At 35.1% G+C, this 19,081-nt stretch overlaps 3 protein-coding genes across 25 annotated transcripts; 1 reads left to right on the top strand and 2 right to left on the bottom strand.

The window, feature by feature from the left end:
- Window positions 1-970: 970 nt before the first annotated feature.
- On the bottom strand, window positions 971-7,680 carry LOC107761890 (pyrophosphate--fructose 6-phosphate 1-phosphotransferase subunit alpha). The gene is made up of 19 exons (XM_016580183.2): window positions 7,334-7,680; window positions 6,194-6,366; window positions 5,695-5,807; window positions 5,324-5,398; window positions 5,125-5,238; window positions 4,962-5,029; window positions 4,727-4,810; window positions 4,250-4,303; window positions 4,006-4,086; window positions 3,802-3,895; window positions 3,645-3,718; window positions 3,248-3,358; window positions 3,105-3,149; window positions 2,961-3,017; window positions 2,350-2,454; window positions 2,155-2,271; window positions 1,933-2,036; window positions 1,606-1,771; window positions 971-1,482 (listed from the first exon to the last, which is right to left on the bottom strand). The coding sequence occupies exons 1-19, from the start codon at window positions 7,421-7,423 to the stop codon at window positions 1,357-1,359; spliced, it is 1,851 nt and encodes a 616-aa protein (XP_016435669.1). The 5' UTR covers window positions 7,424-7,680; the 3' UTR covers window positions 971-1,356.
- Window positions 7,681-8,809: 1,129 nt separating this feature from the next.
- On the bottom strand, window positions 8,810-11,349 carry LOC107761889 (bZIP transcription factor 60-like). The gene is made up of 3 exons (NM_001324734.1): window positions 10,767-11,349; window positions 9,471-9,694; window positions 8,810-9,241 (listed from the first exon to the last, which is right to left on the bottom strand). The coding sequence occupies exons 1-3, from the start codon at window positions 11,192-11,194 to the stop codon at window positions 8,994-8,996; spliced, it is 900 nt and encodes a 299-aa protein (NP_001311663.1). The 5' UTR covers window positions 11,195-11,349; the 3' UTR covers window positions 8,810-8,993.
- Window positions 11,350-12,333: 984 nt separating this feature from the next.
- On the top strand, window positions 12,334-16,753 carry LOC107761888 (uncharacterized). 23 transcript variants are annotated; one of them, XR_001642665.2, is made up of 7 exons: window positions 12,344-12,473; window positions 12,829-12,903; window positions 13,199-13,346; window positions 13,513-13,577; window positions 14,110-14,315; window positions 14,515-14,570; window positions 16,466-16,753. XR_001642665.2 is itself a non-coding variant. In XM_016580179.2 (4 exons), the coding sequence occupies exons 1-4, from the start codon at window positions 12,368-12,370 to the stop codon at window positions 16,575-16,577; spliced, it is 339 nt and encodes a 112-aa protein (XP_016435665.1). In that variant the 5' UTR covers window positions 12,353-12,367; the 3' UTR covers window positions 16,578-16,753. The 23 variants fall into 23 exon arrangements, 1 of the variants encoding a protein (XP_016435665.1); XR_001642669.2 differs by lacking the exon at window positions 12,829-12,903 and having other exon boundaries at window positions 12,341-12,473; XR_001642668.2 differs by lacking the exon at window positions 13,199-13,346 and having other exon boundaries at window positions 12,345-12,473.
- Window positions 16,754-19,081: the final 2,328 nt, after the last annotated feature.

Below are 19,081 nucleotides of genomic sequence, written 5' to 3'. Positions count from 1 at the left end.
TTAATGCATGCATTAGTATGGTTAAAGATAAAATTATCCTTAAAGTTCCTTAAAGTTTGAGAATATGGAGGATATTTTTGTAAACAAATATTTTTCTTATAAATTATGCAATGCATTATAATTTTAATACACCACACCAAACAGTAGATAAAAAATAATATCTGCATAACTAATGCTTGCATTACTAACCCATGCATTACTAATACACCTTATTCCGCACTATTCTTATACACCCTACCAAACGACCCCTTAGTATGTTAATCAACAGTATATGTAATGTGTAATTTAGTATATATTTCAGTACGGGTTTGGTATTTCAATATTAATTTTTTAAATACCAAATACCATACCTACTAAATTAATTTAAAAATTTAAACCAAATACCATACCAAATACTAAAATATCATATACCAAAATTTTCTATTTTGGTACGGCAATTCGGTATGTACACGCTAGGAAGTAGGAAGATTGCTGACTTACTGTAACTACGTTTGATTTTATTTAAGAAAGACATTTAAAATAATAAAATGCCGTTGGTAAATAGTATTGCTTTTGGTCATCAACATGCGCAAATACTCTTTGGCGAAAAATTAAAAATTCTATTTTAAGTGAAATTTACACCCAAAAATTTTCAACTTCTTTCACAAGTAATATTCATTTCAAACATTATCTCAACTTAAATTCCAATACTTCCTTTCGACTTAAACCAAATATTGTCTAAACCAATTTAGTCATCAAAAAAAATAATTTGAAGGAAGAAGTAAAATAACAAAATCTCCCGAATCCACAGGGCGAGAGAAGACCGTTGGCCATTCCAAAGTCCAAACTGTATAAAATTATAGGGGAAAATAGATAATAGGCCTGCGTACATCCACCAGGGAGGAGGGGGAAGCCATTCATGCAGAGGCCTTGGATATATTTCGAGGTAAGTAATCAATCACATGCTTATGAGAATTTGCCAAGCGAGAGATTTCAAACTCCAGTGCCAATAAATTACATCAAAAATAACTGCTGGCTTCAAATGGTCTTCAGCATCAGCGGGAACTTCAAATTGAGTTCCCAACTCCTCACAACTTAACTTAATACTATATGTTATTAACCAAGAATTTTTGGATCCCTCAACAAACCTCAAAAGGTACAAACTTCTCAACATTATTTGGCTTTTACAAAACTGGAAAAAGAAAGGGCACAAAACAAAGAAGCAGACAGCCGCCAAAGATGGAAACCTATATTATCACACAATCAACTAACTGCTCTGCATCTAAGTCAAGTTTCCCCAGAATCCAAGAAGAGAACCTTGGAGGGGAATAAAAGAAAAGCAAAGCAATCTCAATGTTAAAAGATGATAATTCTCATTTAAAATGGTGTGTTCACACTTGAGGGTGAGGATATCACTGAAAGAATGTCGGTCACAGAAGCCATGGCACTTAATGCAGCTTTCAGGACGTCTTGTGAGCATCCAGGCTTCACAATTGTACGCACCTGGGAAAGAAAATTGAAAATAAGATAACAAAGTATGCCATAAGATGGTCAGAAAAGAGATAAGTTATATGAATAACCAACAGAGTAGGCAAAAAGCAGATATGCTGTTTCAAAATTCAGCACCTTGTCCAGGTACTCCTGCAATTTCTTGATACGACCCATGTAATCCTGGTCTTCAACACAAAGAGTAACGGCCTTGGCATCTGCACCAGGGCCATCAAACTGGAGGGGCCCTGGGTTTCTGTAAACATCATCCAACAAGAACTTTGTCGCATTTTGACTCAACAGTCTGCACCAAAATGAAGAGAGAAATTAGGCAGCAGCAGGTTAAGTATTGATCCAGCAGTTTAGATGTAAAAAGAACGTTGAGAAAGATTTCATTTTTATCTGATGCCTACTTCATTTTATGAAGAAAATGTATAAAAGCAACAAGTCAGAAGTTTGACATACTCGTACGATTTGCCTTTCAAATCTACAGTAGCAGGATGCAAAGCAGGTACTCCAATTGACGCTTTGCCGGGACCACGACCATAGCGCTTAACAGTCATCATGGCCTGCAGTAATGAAGCAGTAAACAGAGTAAATCATTTTTGAAGATGTAGACATTCGGAACTTCAAAAAGTGGAAGCTTAGGGTGCATCTCCAGAAAAGTTTGAAGAGAAGAAATCTTACAGATATAGGAGCAGCACCACAGTGCCACTTGTTGACTGGATTTTTCAAGTTGGTCACAGTAGCCATGTAACCATTAAGACCAGCAGCCAAAATATGGTAGGAAACATGACCAAGTACCTGCATTTTGTTTTGTGAGAATTATATATCTGAAAATGCAAATTAGAAAGAAAATACAGCTACTCCAGCAAAACTTACATAGGCATAGTCACAATCAAATTTTGAAGGCAATGAACCTCGTGCTTGATAACCAAAGAAATGGCAAATAGCATTAAATTTCTTTCCTTTGTAAGTTCCTTCTTTCTGTAAAATGACAGAAGAAAAAGGATGTCATAATTAAAAGATCGGAATACTGATCAAGGCAGAGCAAGCAACTGCACTCTTTTTTTCCTACTCTCTCCTAAGCACAGGAAGTTAAAGCAAAGTAACACCAAGGATCTTTAAGAAAATAAAACAAGAAAAGAACGACCGATCATCAGGCAAGATCATTAGGGACTGACTTCCATCCGAGGAAAACCTAACAATGGCTGAAAATGAAAATTTTGTGCAATGAGGAAACTTTATCGAACTGATTTTTGAGCCTTACAGATATACATCATCTCATTATAGTTACCCAGCAGAATGGAGAAAAGTAACTTCCTAGAGCTTTTAGGATATTCCGCAATTATCTTTTTGCACAAACATCATCCCCAATCCTTACCAGCATATTGTACTTCAAACTTACTCTCCAATCACTTGTTAGAGATCCCGAAGAATCATTAGATGCAACATGTTGAATTTCAGAATACAAGGAGATAAAATTAACTTACCAATCGCTTGTTCATTTCTGTTTCAACGAGATGAGCTATAAGTTTCTCGGTCTCAATCTGTTAGGAAAGCATTAAAGACAATCAACTAACAGATAGTTCATAGATATCATCAAGCAGCACCGTACAAACATCAAATTTAGTTACCTGTGATAGCTGAGCAGAGTCATCTGATTCTGGGTAAAGAAGAAGCTGCAAAATCACAAGCCTTGGGTGTAAGCACTATCCTCGTCAAAACAGAGTTATTGCCATTTTTTAATACTCAATTCAAACACATACAGAAACTGCACCTGCTTTCTGATAAAATACGGCAAGAACTCGAAAAGCGCAGAAGCCCATGGTGATAGTTGGGAGGAAATCTTATCAGCAGAAACACCTTGCCTGAGTAAACCATGAATTTCCTGGAATTCGTATAGTCAACCAGAAAAGGCAATGTCAGAACCAAATCACCACATCCAACAAAGCTTTCTAGCACTAAAACTTCAACATGGAAGATTGTATCCATTTGGCCCTCATCTTGCACCTCTGTTCTGCTTTTCCTTTACCCTATATTTTTTGTGTTTTTTTTTTTTGAGTGAGTATGTGTATGTGTGTTTTGTGGGGGGGGGGGGGTTGTATCAAGAAGCGGTGCCAGGAAGGAACCTTAGAATGCAGCTAAGATATTAAACAATTATTTTTGCATCATACCTGCAATAGAGCATATACTTCAGGAATACTTTCTATAAGCCCCTCTGGCAACAGGATAACACCATGGTTTTTGTCTGAATGCAAAAACTTAATCAGCTGACTGCAAAACTCAAAAAACTGACTCTACAGACGAATGAAGACATAGTAGTTTCAATACCATGTTCAGCCCTAGCCTGAACTGCATCACAAATTTGTTTTGTGATGTCAAAGAGAGTTAGCTTTGACGCAGCTACCTCCTCACCAAGAATCACCTGCAGGATCGCTTAACACTTTTAAGAAAGAACCAAGAACACTTGCAATATGTAAGAAGCACCATGTCCGTACTGAAGCATCTGTTGATCATTGCAGAGATAAAACTAACCATATTAGGATGTGACTGCAGAGTGCATTCTAAGGCAACATGTGATGCCTTTCGCCCCATGAGTCTGATGAAATAGTAATACTGAAAAAAGAAAAGATCCCCCATGATATGTTAACAGAAGGACAAAAATAAAGGTGTAACATGAATGCACTCTGCTGAGAGTGCATCAGTGCTTAATTAACAACCCTCCATAAAGATTTCATAACAGCAGATAAGTATATTAGGACATGAATAAAGTCGGTACCTTCTCTGCTGAGAGTGCATCAGTGCACATATTGCTAATGAGTTGGGAGTTAACCTGAGATGAAAGCGCAGATAATGAGAATTCCAGAAATTAAGAAGTCAAAGATGCAATATCAGCTAATCCAAAGCTGAATTACACTAATACTTAATTAACATGCACAGCATCATGAGAAAGAAAAGGACCTTTCCACATTAACCTGTAAATTTAATGCTACTATCACTGCAAAACCGTAAATCTACCCAATGGAATACACCATCAAAAGCGGAAAGAAGCCAGCAGAAATTCCACTAGAAAAAGAAAAAAAAAAGAAGAAAAATAGAAGCACTAGGTCCAATGGAACTCTCGACATACGTAGAAACGAAAAGAAAAAGCCTAAAGCGAGGGATAGGAAGCATCAAGAGGAACCTGCAGGATAATGCATTTCAAAGGGGAAAAAACTAGTTACGAGCTGATTCTGTATGGTGGTTGTATTAGTACCTTGCATATTGTGTCAAAGCCAACATTTGCTTCAACAAACTGATTCTTGAGATCCCCATTTAATGTAACAGGAACACCAACCACCTAAAGATATAGACAATTCAATTAGTATGTTACTGACACAATAAGATAATACACTGGATAAAAGAGCCAAGGTCTGGACTAAAGCAGGAAGATAGAGAAAATGGAATACGACATTCATTACTATACATGAATCAATGGGAATAACACATACTTTTGTAGGGCATTTTGCTTCTGCAAATTTTTCTGCCAGCTGAGCAGCATCAGTGTTTGATGTCACTCCTTCAAGCCAATGCATATTTTTAGACTTTAGATGAAGTGGAATAGTGTATACTTGAAGGTTCATCATATACAATTAACAGTAGCACTATGAATACCTCCAATAATGACAAGGCCATCCAATTTCAAAGCTTTGCATGCAGCCATTGAAGCATTTACTTGCTCAGTCGTTCTAATTTGATCTTTTGTCCGTCCCAGCATGTCATATCCACCTTAATAGGAAAAAAGGCAACAAAAATAAGGCCCCAAAAAGGCAAAATGTAAATATAAAATGAAACTTCATCCAGATGTAAATACCTTGATTCTTATAGGTAGCAAGAACGTCATTGGTGATCTCTAGAGTTTTCTGTGCAAATAAACCTTCAGAACCACCTATTCAGATTTGAAAAAGAGAGCTTCAGAACAAATGACTTCTTTGAGGAGAATAAAGTTTCTAAGAACTATAAATATTAGAGCATGACCAACAAAAATTATCAACATTAGCGCATGAAACTCAATATTAAACATGACACATGCAAGAGAGCGTCGTGATGAAATAGATCTGCAAAACGACACTCTTGTTAGCTATTACTACAGCGTCCCAATAACTGCCATAAAGAAGATCTCAAATGAAAAACATTGAGAAATGTGTAAAGAACTTACAACACCGTCGAAAAGGAAATACTTACCCAAAAACCCAAGCAAGGTATTATTGGGGTTGTGAACCTTAAGAGCATCATGAAGACCCCATATCACATTGTGTCCTCCAGGAGATTGTCTGCCACAAAATAGCACCCCAACCCTAACAAAAGAAGAGGATAAACAGTGAGCAAGTTTTCGTTCCTATAAAAGAGACTAGGATAAAGGTGAATATTGTGCACAAAAAACGCAATCAAACACATTTTACTGCAACCTATGAGTAAGTTAGCTTTTAAAGCATAATGAATTGTGACGATACAAATAGCAATATTTTCTATTTGTTCCCTTGGGTTAAGATTTTGAAGATGCAAATAAAAGAGGAATTCAATCACAGACAAAACAAATTATCACAAAAAAAAAGAAGAAATAACACCATACGCCTAAGCATTAATTCAGTATAGAATTTGCTAGAAAATATCTCCTGATTCCAATATTGATATAGTTTGCGAGTAAACTGCAGAATTATGAAGCAACCGTCATATGCAATACCTAATTACAGGATGCTCAGTAATTATCTGAGCATCAGGGACCTTGGCAGTTGCCCTAAGAAAATGGGCTAACGGCTGACCATAAGTGTGTGGGAAGAACCGTTTAATTGTGTGTTCACCAGAGGGATCTGCTGCAATGGTTGCATCACGAAGCTCCACCCGGACAGTAGTACCCTGTTCAAATCAGAGCAATTCGGAATAAAGCCAGGTCTGAAGATGTTTAAAGCAATAACATCAAAGTACAAATTGCTCAAGGATCTTGAATATCACAAACAAAATTAAACAGAATAAGCTAAACGTGGACAATAAAGCAAAGTGGTGATGCATTTAACTACAAGAAATGGACACCAATGAATGAATCAATTGACTGAAAGCTGGCAATTAATCTAAAGTATGATGAGTTGAACAAATGTCTCGGGGTCAATCAGACAAACGTCTGAACAATCTAATTGTTATTATGTAAAAGTTAACCAGCATTATTTCTGATAATTTGTTTTAAAAGACAGCTTATATGTGTTCATGACATCCGCTGAAGTAAAGACGTGATTTTTTTTCAGATGAAAAAAGTAAAGACATGATTTTTCAGCTGGCTACTCGTTAAAGGAAAAACATGAGTATATCACAGTGAAAAATAACATGTTGGAGCTGAGCGAAATCGAGTAAAAATCTTTCAGAATAAAATCGAAAAGGATACTTTATACTTCCTGTGTCCTTGCCTAAAAAAGAAAAACTTGCAAAAATTAAAGAGGTAAATGTTTCAACTTATTTTTCATTCTCTCAAATACTCGATCAAGTTACTTGCAATTTGAACAAATGGTGTAGGAACACAGATGAACTGGACTCCCACAAAAATTAGATTGATGGACAATACACATCTGATATGAATAAAATAATCCTAATAAACACATCACAAAAGGGTACTCTGATGAAAGAAAACAGCATTATAAGTGTGATCTACCACGTTAGATCTATTCTTCACGAGGCTGATATACCGAGAGAAACCACGAACCGGAACACTTTGCGATAAACTACTTACGACTGCCAAAAGGCAAAAATAAATCGAAAAGTACAAGATGTCAAAAGCACCATGCACAAAGGCTTCACACGAGATGAAGAGAAGTAGAAAGAGGAAGAGAGAAACCTGAAGACAAGGAGGAAGTTCAGGCTGGTATTGAGATCGAAGCTTTTGCAAATCAGAGAGTTCTCGAGGTATACCATAGTCTGCATCCATTGTTTGTGTCGCTGCTATACTCACTCGCACCAACTTTTGTGCTTTTCTTTTTTGTCAGTCTCCCAACTCTGAAAACAGCGTTTATATAGGACAGGGGCAAGTGAGGCGATACAACCAACCCAGCAACCAGTTTTACTTTCCGGGTTCCATGACTCGCCCTTGCTTTTCCACATTATTACGATGCAGCCATTTCCTTTTATTCTGCAATGCAATACGAAAATCTCCCCCTACAACTGTTGAACAATCTCATCAGCTGTAGTAAAATTAACGCAATTAAGTGCGCATATAAATCACTCATTTGGAATCCAAGTGAAAATGATCCTGCACATGTGAGCAACAATGGTATGTCACCCGTCTCGTTCAAAAGAAAAGATGATCAAAGCATATTTGATGTAATAATTCTCATTGGAGGTATGTGCATAAATCGGCTACACAATCTTTGTAAGTTATTTTTTATTTTTTAAAAGTTTATGCTATATTTGTTTTTGCTATACCAGTATTACTTGTCTCTCAATAATCTCATTATGTAAACAAGTTAGTGATTTTTTTGAAGATGCCTACCTTCTATTTTCTTACAACGTTCAAACTTCGTTTTTTCTTTCCTTTCCTCTTCGATTATGATTGACACTTATAAACAAAACAAATATTAGACTGTAAAATCATGATAATCGCCATTCCTGCTGCAAAAAGGAAAAGAAATAAAACACTCCTAGGATAATTTCTTGCACCCCGCGTTGCTTCGGAAAAATGAAAGATTCGTTTTTGAGTAATAAAGTCCAGATAGGAATCCACAAAGGAATATGCCCCTTCAGGATAATTATAATTAGGTAAATTCGGAGTTCGGATGGCAGGTAAAAGTGTGCGGATATTCACCTAAAATACCCTCACCTACTTCTCGATGGGGGAAACAGAAGCTTCTTTTTCTTGTTTGAAGATAGCAAAGTTGGATCTTTTTGGCCGTTTTGATGGCCTCAGGAGCCAGTTTTCATCTCCATCTCAATTTTCCAACAACGCCCCCAGTTTACTCTAACCCTTGAAAATTTTACCCATACCAAAGAAGAAAATGAGTGCATACATTTGCGGAGATGCTTCTTTTCTCATTTGTCAATACACTTCCAGACTATCTAACTTTTCCGTAAGCCATTATAGAGAAGGAAAAAAAAAGAAAAGACACAAGACCGCCTCAGTTCACCATCAAACTGAGGACATACTTGAAGATGCTAAATCGTTGTATATCAAATTAATAGAAATCCAACCATTCATCTTCACATCGATTTCATAATTTTGAAAATTTTGGTGGCCTTGTAATCCTGCTCCCATGCCACAACTACCACTCGGGGGCAGAAAGAACGAATAAAAAGAAATGCAAAACAGAAACGAAACAAATTTAGGCTGGAACTGTTAAAAAGTTGCATAGATCTTAGTATAGCTCATAAGTTATAACTAATATATCACTGAACGACGTCCTTCAGATGTAAAAGCAAAGATTCATACAGAAATTCTATTGATACAAACTAAAGAACTCAAAGGAAGCATGATCCACCAAGGGAAAGGATTTGATCGCAATGAGTCACATCACAATTCCCAAATAATGGGGATTGAACTTCATCCTCGATCTTGAAGCTTTGCATCTCTTGCCCATCATTAAGGACAGGAACTCAAAAATCCGACCAGTCTTATTTCCGCCCTTTATTGGAACCAGAAGACCGTGGTTTCTGCTTCGTTGATTTTCTTCTGGAATTAACCAGGGTTGGCTGGGAAGAATGAGCAGGCATATGATGCCCATGAACCAAAGCAGGGAACCCAACAGCAGGGATTCTGCAGATTTCACGTTGCATTAGTTAAAATAAAGGCTATATAAGCACTTGAGAGAAATTAATGGACCTCACTATAATACACAAGCATGGCAACCTACAAAAATTGCCAGCCAGTCCAGTCTAAGACTTGCTGCAGGCGTTAATCAAAGCCGGGTCCAAAAATTTATGGCAGCAAAAAGTGATATGAAGAATGAATTTCAATAAAATGACAAGAATTTTCTTATCCTCACCCAACAAGAGCACAGCAGACTCCTGCTTGGTCATACAAGCACCATTAGCACTGCTACTCTGCAAAGAGAAGCGCAAAGCTTGATTTTCTGCAAGACAACACTGGAGAACTAACCCCAACCTCTTGCACTCTGATTCAAAGTATCTACTCTTCAACTCAAGATCCCTAACATACAACTTCTTCCTCTCTCGTGACCTGACAGCTGCATCTCTGTTCCTCAATTGCCTGGAAGATCAAATATTAAGTTTTTTGCTCAAATTTTCTTTAAGCTGCTATATACATCACAGATTACATAAATGCAAACCTATTATCATCTTGAAGGAGAAGAGGAGAGGGATGAATTAAAGTAGTCTAGATAAGTGCACATGATGATATCTCCAATTTTAAACATGATGAACTACACATTCTTCCCGGATATAGTATACATCACACACTAAATAAGTGCAATCTTTATGAAACATGGTTTCTTCTTCTAAGAAAAAGTCCAGCACCAGTTTGCTTTGTCAGCAAAGTTCCCCACTTGGTGGTGTGTATTCCCCAGCTTCAACTACTCATCGTACCCCAGGAAGGCGGTGTAGCTTAAATTCGCACAGTTAGCAACCATGTCTCATAAGTGGCAAACTAATTGAAACATTGAACCATCATGCGCTTTGATAAAATCTGTATTAACAAATCAGACTTCGGAAAGAAGAATCAGATTTTTGTTTCATAATCAATGGATAAAGAACGTTATGTTCTAACACAGCCCAAAATCAATTATAAACTGAACTGAATGGCTAATGCAGACTCAGCAGTTACCACCATCAATTTGTTATGTCAAATTACTGTAATCTTATAGAGAGAAACTCCTTTAGAAATCAGCTGAGAAGGCACAATGTGGGATGGCATAATCAGCTACTACTGATTGAAAAAAAAAAAGAGAAATAGCTTTTCTTTTTTGAAATAGTAAGTATTATTGATGTCAAAACCAGCATCTAAGAAAGTGTTGTGATTACATCCAAAATATAGCAAAAGAAAGTAAACCCTGGTTATCTGTACAAAAGGATTGAAACGAAGAAAAACAATTGCAAAGGATTTTTGGGTCACCATGCATAACTCAAATTATTTACATCAAGCAGTATCAGACCAGTAAAAGAGGATCCTTTTATTTAATAAGCATGAGCTGCACTAAATTAGAATTCTGAGCAAAGAGGAAATATTATTATTATCCAAAATAAACAGAGCCATTTTAATTTAAGGTAGAGGAAACTATGTTGAATAAATTACAAAAAAAAAAGCCAAAATTTTAGAGAGATACCTCTTGCGCTTTTTATCGACGGGATCATCACTGTTTAGTTCGTCAGAGCCGTCCTTAGACTCAATCGGCGACTGGGAAACCTTCTCCTTGTCTTTGTCGTCATCATCAACCTCGGAGCCACTTGAAACCTTGGAATCGTAGAATCCAATGACTTTATCAGAGGGAGAATGATCGGACTGAACAGGAGAATCGGCTAGCACGTCGGAGAGAAAGTCGTCAGCAAGTTGAAAATCAGGTTCTCCGACAGCCACGTGACCGACGATATCATCGTCGTTCATGAGAAGCTGCTCGATCTCCTGTATAGACGGCGCCGACGGATCATGAGCAGAGAAGAGATTGTCGGCGGGATCCTCTAGAATGTTGTGGAAGAGATGATCTACATCGTCCCAATTGATGTGTCCAACGATATCATCGATGTCACCCACCATCGCCTATTCTACAACCCAGATTGGGATGATTGAACCAAAACTCGACGAAAAATACGGGGATTTAGGGGTGGGGGAACTAAAGCTACAGCTACGATTTTGGGACCTGTGAATGGGGCCAATTAATAGTCACCCCGTATTTCTTAGAGGTTAAGGGTCCAAAGACAAGGCAACCGAGGAAATTGTGAGTAACACAGTGCGTCATCTAACCAATAGGAATTCGAGTTTCCTTCAACTTTTCGACATTTCTCTGAACTTTCGCACCACGTATGTACAGTTACAGACTAAGAGCTTCTTTGCATTGTTGTTACCCAGTATGTATTTGTTTTCCAAAATAATGTTTGTTTTATTTGTTTAGTTAAAATTAATTGTATTGTATTGTTAAATTTATTGTTACGGAATAATAAAAAAATTTATTTTTTTAAACAATCGATTTAATGTGGTGAGATTGTTTCCTATTTCTCTTTCTAATTATGCCATAACTTATTACTTTATAATTCTATTTACACTTTACCTTTTTTATTTTAAATAATAGTAAAGTCTCTTTCTCATATAATTTTATAATGGAATTCCATGTGAAGTCTAATAACCTATATAAATTCTCAAAGACAGCATCCCAAATATAACCTATGTACGTGAAGTCTAATAACGTGAAAATCTCGTTCCTTCTGCTACTTCCAAACTCTTCAGGTATAGGTTTTCCCTTACTTTTATTTTATTCTTTCTTCTACTTTGATTTGTAATTCTAATTCTAATTACTTTATCTTCAATTAGCTTTAAAATAATTAAGGGTATTTTAGTAAACTTATAAGTTACAGTACAGTACGATACAATCAAATCAAACAACAATAAATAATACAGTCTATCTAAACATTATATTCATAAAATGATACGATACAATACAGTACAATACGATACATTATAAAACAATGGGTAACAATGATCCGACCAGAGCGTAACTAAATTACATAATCCTCGTCATTGATTATATGTCGATAAAAAAGAAACCTACTAGTACTATATTACTATATAGTATTAGAAGAGAAAGAGTTTCGACATGTGTGTTTCATGTCAGTTTTAAAAAGCTAGAGGGTACATTAGTCATTTCGCATCAATTCTTACAATATCATATACGTGGCTACATTTGTCTATACAAACTCTACGCGTAAGTTATAAATGGCTCCACGTGTATTTTTAGCAGACAAGATAGGGGATATTAGGTTTTCTTTAATTCAGATTTTGAGAGTGATTCTCAGATCTTCGCGCACAAATCTAGCCGCAGGTATGCTTTCAATCAATTTTGCACATATCTTTTTTCTACTTTTTCCTTCGTTCTTTTTCCATTTTGGGTTTCTTCTAGGTTCTCTGCATCATTGTTAGTTTCGATTCTGAAGTTGAGTGATTGTTGTAGGTTCTTTTCTCGTGCTTTGCCTCTGATTTTCCCAGATCCTTTTTCTCTTCTTTTAATTTCTGCCCTATCTTCTTTGGGGTTCTCTATATGATTTTTAACTTTGCAATCTTATGGCAAGTGTGTGTTAAATCGAGTGGTAAAACTGTGTTTGCATCTCTTCTCTTTAACATCTTAATTCCCTTTTCTCTCTCTTTCTGCTCAACATTCCAATCTGGAATTTTCTAAGAGTGCACGGAGAAAAAGAAGTGCAACAACAATTCATCATAATCAAAGTGTAGCACCGAAAAAGGGCAAAAACCAGGTGATAATCCCTTCTTGAGTTGAAATTTGAGTTTGATCTTAAGTCTTTCTGCTCGATTGTTGCTCTATTCCAGCTTTTCTCCTTAGTTTCTTCTTCACTCTGGCCATTAGCGTTTAGTTGATTTCTAGAATATTTTCATTTGCTCTTTTTTTTTGGGATAACGTATAAGCTGAGTTATTAGTGGAGGTTTATTCTACATGGGTTTTATTCCAATAGCCACCATAGAGTTCTCTTTCATTTCTGAATAGTTTTTTCAGCTTTCTTCATCTTCTCACCCTGTTGTTGTAATTTTCAGGTCTACTCCTCTTTCAAATTTTTTCAGCTCTTCTTATTCTTGTCGAATCCATTTTAGGGCTTCATTTTCTGATCTGATTTGATCTTTTGCGGTTACAAAGTAAAGTGTGAGGGAAAATTTAGAGTCAAAGGCACAATTAATTCTAAAGGTATTGCTTAAGGGATTTTTCCTCTTCTCCATCGACCTTCATCACGGACAGTGATAAACTGTTGAATTTACTGAAGGCTATTATATAATTTCATGTACCTTTGGCTCAATATTAACTAATTTTGCACATGCATATACTCATTGACTAATTTGCTTCAATCTTGCAGCTATCAATTATAAAAAAAGAACTCAAATAGAATGGAGAAAAGCTTTGTGTACAAAATTTCCAAACGTCAGTAATGAACTTATGTTTTGTCAATTATTTTGTTTAACATTTAGCTTACTTGTGTTTTAAATTGAAGTTGGCAAATGAGCTTTTTTAGCTTTTAAAAACCAGAAGTAAGGCAGTGTGTCTAATTTTGAAGAGTTAACTAAAACAAGAAACAACTAGGCTTACAATAGGGGCAATGATGCTGATAAATCATTATCTGGGTATGTTGTGTGATGAACTTGTAGCCAATATGATTGGATAGTTGGATGAACGGCCAGCATAAGCCTTTTTGCTTTGGTGATAACTTAAGTAAGTTCTGATAGGTTGTTCTCGGCAAATCGTGATTTCACCTACTAAAAAGTTGAAAATTAGGTTTGTGGTATTAGAATATAAATCTTTTCTTGCTGGAAACCAATGTATGTACATCGATGAATTAGTTTTGGTTTGCAATTCAATAAATTTATTTAATGTTTAATTTGGTTAACAACGCACATTTTTAACCTATTTGTAAGTTATAGTTTATGATACTCTAAATTTGTTGTTGATGAAGAAGTATTTGGGATCCTTTGGTCTCTCCAATGGAGTAAGAGGAACAATTGAAGCTCTGAGATTTTCTTAAAATACAATGTTCAACTACTTGAGGAAGAAGGACAGAGCTTTCTAAATGCTTGAAGGATAACAGACTGTTTGTCGAGACCTTGAGAGTTGTTGTTTTAAGTCTCAGTAGCTAAATATCCTGATTGGATTTTTCGAGAAAAGGTCCTCGCTTAATTTATCAGTTGTGATAGCATTTACTTATTTTGTATTTTTATTTCCATTCTTTACTTAAACTTGATTAATTATTTTTAATTTCACTTTTTTATCTTATTCTTTTGTTGATTTTTATACATGAACCATTGCTCTGATTTTCATATGATGTCATCTTAAAACTGTTTATGCTTCACTTTTCTGGTGACAGAAACTTGGAAGCACAAAAATGCATGTGCTGCCTGTAGCAGAGAATGTCCTGAGGAGGTATGTTGGTTATAAGTACAATCTGTTGTAGTTATATTTTGAAGGCAAATTTTGTCCTGTACACCAACGAATAATGTTTGAACTATAGAGTCCTCCATAACATATTCTAATTCTTTGTTATGAATTCCTACCAAGTTGTTAAACTATATTTAGTGAAGTTCTGTGAGGATCAATTGCTCAGATGATAAGCTAAATTAGGTTGGCCCTGTTTGTTGGTTTTGTTTCTCAAGCTATGAACATTTTCATGTAAAGATTTGAATATCCCCTAATTATTCAAGAAGTGTGCTACTTTAGTACAACTTTAGTAAGAAATATGGTGTCAAGTAAAGAAGAAGATAAAGCGTAGCTGATTCAAGAAGTGGAACAAAAACAGCACTATATAGATCCAAAAAAGGAACATTGAGTGAGGGAATGAGAGATTCTGAGGAGGGTTTGTTGCCATATGATGTTTGTTTTAATTGCATAATGTCATAATGGTTATCATATACAGAAGGAGCAATTGATTCCAGGTACTTGAATTCAAAAGTTCTCTAGTTTTAAGTAAAGTATATTTACATGTTATCTATTTGACTCGAGCTCCACACGAGTTATCTCAGTTAATGTTTTCTCTTTCTTTTTTTCCTCTAATAAGTCCAATTTTACCAGACTTTTGGCCATTTAATGAGCGATAGATTTACGAATAGTTGTGGTTAGGTAAACCATTCTTTTGACTTTTGAATCATCCGACCTCGCATATAGACCTAAGATTCGTGCAGCTCTAGGAATTGAGTAGTAAGGTATTCTTTACAAATGACGCAATAGTAAGAGGTGGACTAAGAACGACAACTTAATTTATTTAGCAGGAGGTGGAATACGAATGACAACTTAATTTATAAACACAGTGACACTTGACTCATGAAAAATGCAGCTGAAATATGTCGTCTTTATATCTGTTATTCAAGAACTATATACTCTTCGCAAGAAAGGACTTCTTCTTAGGAATGGACCTCTGTTGTTTTCCATCTCTTAAGTTTTTTTAATTTGAGTTAATGTGTTGAGTAGTCTACGTAGTTTAAGATTACTCTTTCTTCCCTTATGGTGTCACATTTATAAATCAGGGACAATACATAGATTGTTAGCGAGATTGTTTTGAATAACTATTGGTTCTTTGCAGAAACTTTAGGCTCCTTCAAATGAGGCTAAGCTGAAAACTAAGTAATAACTTGGTTTTCTATGTAACTTGAGAGAGTTTGAAAAGGAAATGAAGCTGTTGTGAGTTAAATCCTTCCAAATTGTGTTTCATTCTCCAATTTTAGGGAAATAATGATGCCTCAAGTTGACATATGGATGTGGATCAAGTTTCAATTATTTCGTGCATGCAAATTCATGCTTTCATGATCAAATAACAATCAGATTCTGTTTCTGAATGATTTGTGTGGCCCTTTCTACATTTTGATATAGAGTTGGTCATCTTTTCTTCTGACTATACTTTTAAAAATTTTCTTAGCTTTTGCTTTGATGTAGGAAATTATAGGTTTCTGTGCTAACTACCTACTGCTTGGAATCAAAGAGATACATGTTCTAATGTGATATTATTTTATAAGTGATAGTTATATAAGTCAAACAGGTAAGGAACTACTACTTAGACCGCAAACTATAAATAGCCGCCAATCCTACCACTTAAACTAAAAATAGCCGGTGAATGCATATAATATATGTATTACATGTGTATAATTATGTATAATCAATGTATAATCTATGTATATGACTAGAAAGAGTAAACAATTAATATGGCCGACTATTTGTGTAAAAATCCCATTATTTTATCCTTAATTACTTTTTCATTCCAAGTATCTCTTTCATGGATTTTGGTTCTCATATTTTCTTGAAATATTTGCTCTGCCGCTACCTTGAAGGTTGGATTGGTCTTTTGCTATTATGGGCATTCAAAGAATAGAGGTCACATATAGAAGAAATGACCCTGTTTTCACCTGCAAGACCGTAAAGATCCTCAAGAGTCGAGCCTAAACTCGGAGCAAGCTTCTGCCTAATTTGCCTCTATTACTATTGTGACTGATTATAATGGAAGATATGGTATTTTAAATTGTTAGTCGAGTACATACATTGTTATTATGCTCCCATGGATATAAATATTGTACCATTTTGTAACCATACATTTACGAGTGGATATTTGTTTTTCAAAATGTATCAAAATGATATCCAATGACATTGTATCTGATTTGGTTTGATCGTTTACATGAATCTATTCTTCTTTTTGGCATTTCATTTCAAAATGAAGTTACGCGATGTAGTCTATATCTGATCTGGTAGTAATTTACGTGCATCTATTTTTTTTCTTTGTCATTCATATCAAAATAAAGTTAATGAAAAATAATAATATCAACTTTTACAATATTGGGCCCGTGTTGGCATCAACACCACCAAGTATATACTATATAGTAAGCTTTTACTATATTTTTTCTCATTTAGCGTGTTAAGAATAGGGTAATATCACCTCTTTTATGGTCCATATTTAAGCTTTTTATTAAATATAATAACTTTGAAAGGTTTATTGAAGACGCAAAGAGCGCATTAGTTAAAAAATAATGTGGTTGTTAGGTCAAACTATGGGTGTTTAACGGGCGGGCTGGGAGTCCGGGTTCGGGCTTAGCCGGCTGGACCGGGCCGTGTAATTTTTGTTTTTGTTTTTCTTATTCAATGTTATTGATACTTAAGTATTTGCAAACTTTTAAGACTTAGAATTAAACTTTGAAGTTTAAAGTTTTAAATTTTAAATTTAAAATTTGAATTTTATAATTTTAAAATTAAAATTTGAAAGTAAGTGGCTACAAAAAATTATTTAATAAGACCAATAGGCAATATGTAAGGATCAAGCTCCAAAGACTTTCATTTGATATTTTTATTGAATAATATATAATACTTCAAATTAAGTTGCAAGTTCTTTTTTGATTTTGTTATTTTTGAACTTGCAAATTAAAAGTTTACAACAATTATAAAAAAAAAAATAGTACATCACATCACATGCTTTGCATCATTTTTGTAAGTTCATCCATGTCAACATGAGGTTCTTGGTTTCCGGCATTGGTTGAATTAGAACCATAAACTATTATATCTCCAATTTCTTGGTCCTCCGCTTCATCTACCTCGTCATGCCCTTGATTTCGCCGTTCTGATCTTATCCAATCTCTGAAGCACACTAGAATTTCCAAAGCGTTGCTGCCCAATGAATGACGGGTATCTCCTAGTTGCTGCCTTGCTTGGCTAAATGCGCTCTCTGATGCGACTGTTGAAATCGACGCATTTAGCATGTCTCAAGCCATGGCCGAAAGAACAGGAAATTGATTTGAGTTGCTCCTCCACCAACCCAGTAGTAGAAATTCATTTGTGCGGGGCTCTGCTGACTTTTGCAAGTAGAATTGAAGTTCATCAATATTCCTGCTACTGGTTTGTTGATGCTCCCCTAGTGTAGACCAAATCAAATAATCTTCAACACCATCATTATCATCCAAAGCACTGGTCCCAAATGTTGAAACTGAACTTGAAGGAATATTTACATCTACAGTAGAAGAAGCATCAACAATGTTAGCATAATAATTATATAATATTTTTAAATGTTTGTGTAGATCAGAAATACAAGTGTCAATATCAGGAGTTTCAATTGGTCCAATATCCATATAAGAATATAAAGCACTGATTAATTGGCGACAAGTGGTCATTTTGATAGAAGGGTTTAAAATAGCACCAATTAGGTAAATAGGGGGAATTGGGTAGAAATATTTTTTAAACTTATCTAGCATAGATTCAACAACAGAAGTATATCTTTCTTTCTTCTTCAAATTATGTAGTAAAAGAGAAATTTCAGCAATATGAACTAAACCATTCGCAATAGTAGGATAATAAGCTCCAGAAAACTCAAGTGTAACCACATAAACTTTTGTAAAAAATTTACAACATCTTCAATGACATCCCAAGTTCTAGATGTTAACAAACGGCTAGGATAAGTACAATGAGAATTAGCAACTTTAGTTTTAGGCATTCTATATTTATAATAACATTTTAGGAATAAATAAGTATAATTCAACCTAGTAACTATTGCTTCAGGCATGAGTCTTGGTTTTAGTCCATAGTGTACACATTTTTCTTTAAATGCATTTAATCTAGCACTTCTATTATTTCCTTGAATTACACCAACAACTCTTCTAACTAAAGTGATATCATCTCTAAATAATTCAAGTCCACTCTTCACAATCAAATTATAAATATGACATGCACATCTAACATGAAATATTTCAGGAAGTGGTGGGTGTAGATGCAATTTTAATATTGTAATAGCAGCATTGTTGTTAGAAGTATTATCAAATGACACACACAAAACTTTTTCTGCAAGATTATAAAATATATCAACTTCATGGATTACTTATAAATGCATCAGTTTGACTTTGTTTTTATCATATTTAAAAGCAATAATACGTTTTTGCATACAAAAATTATCATCTATCCAATGGCATGTA

This window comes from Nicotiana tabacum, chromosome 12 (genome assembly GCF_000715075.1).
Source record: "Nicotiana tabacum cultivar K326 chromosome 12, ASM71507v2, whole genome shotgun sequence".
Taxonomy (NCBI): Eukaryota; Viridiplantae; Streptophyta; class Magnoliopsida; order Solanales; family Solanaceae; genus Nicotiana; species Nicotiana tabacum.
The sequence above is the reverse complement of the archived record's forward strand: the minus strand, read 5'-3'. Positions and strand labels throughout refer to the sequence as shown.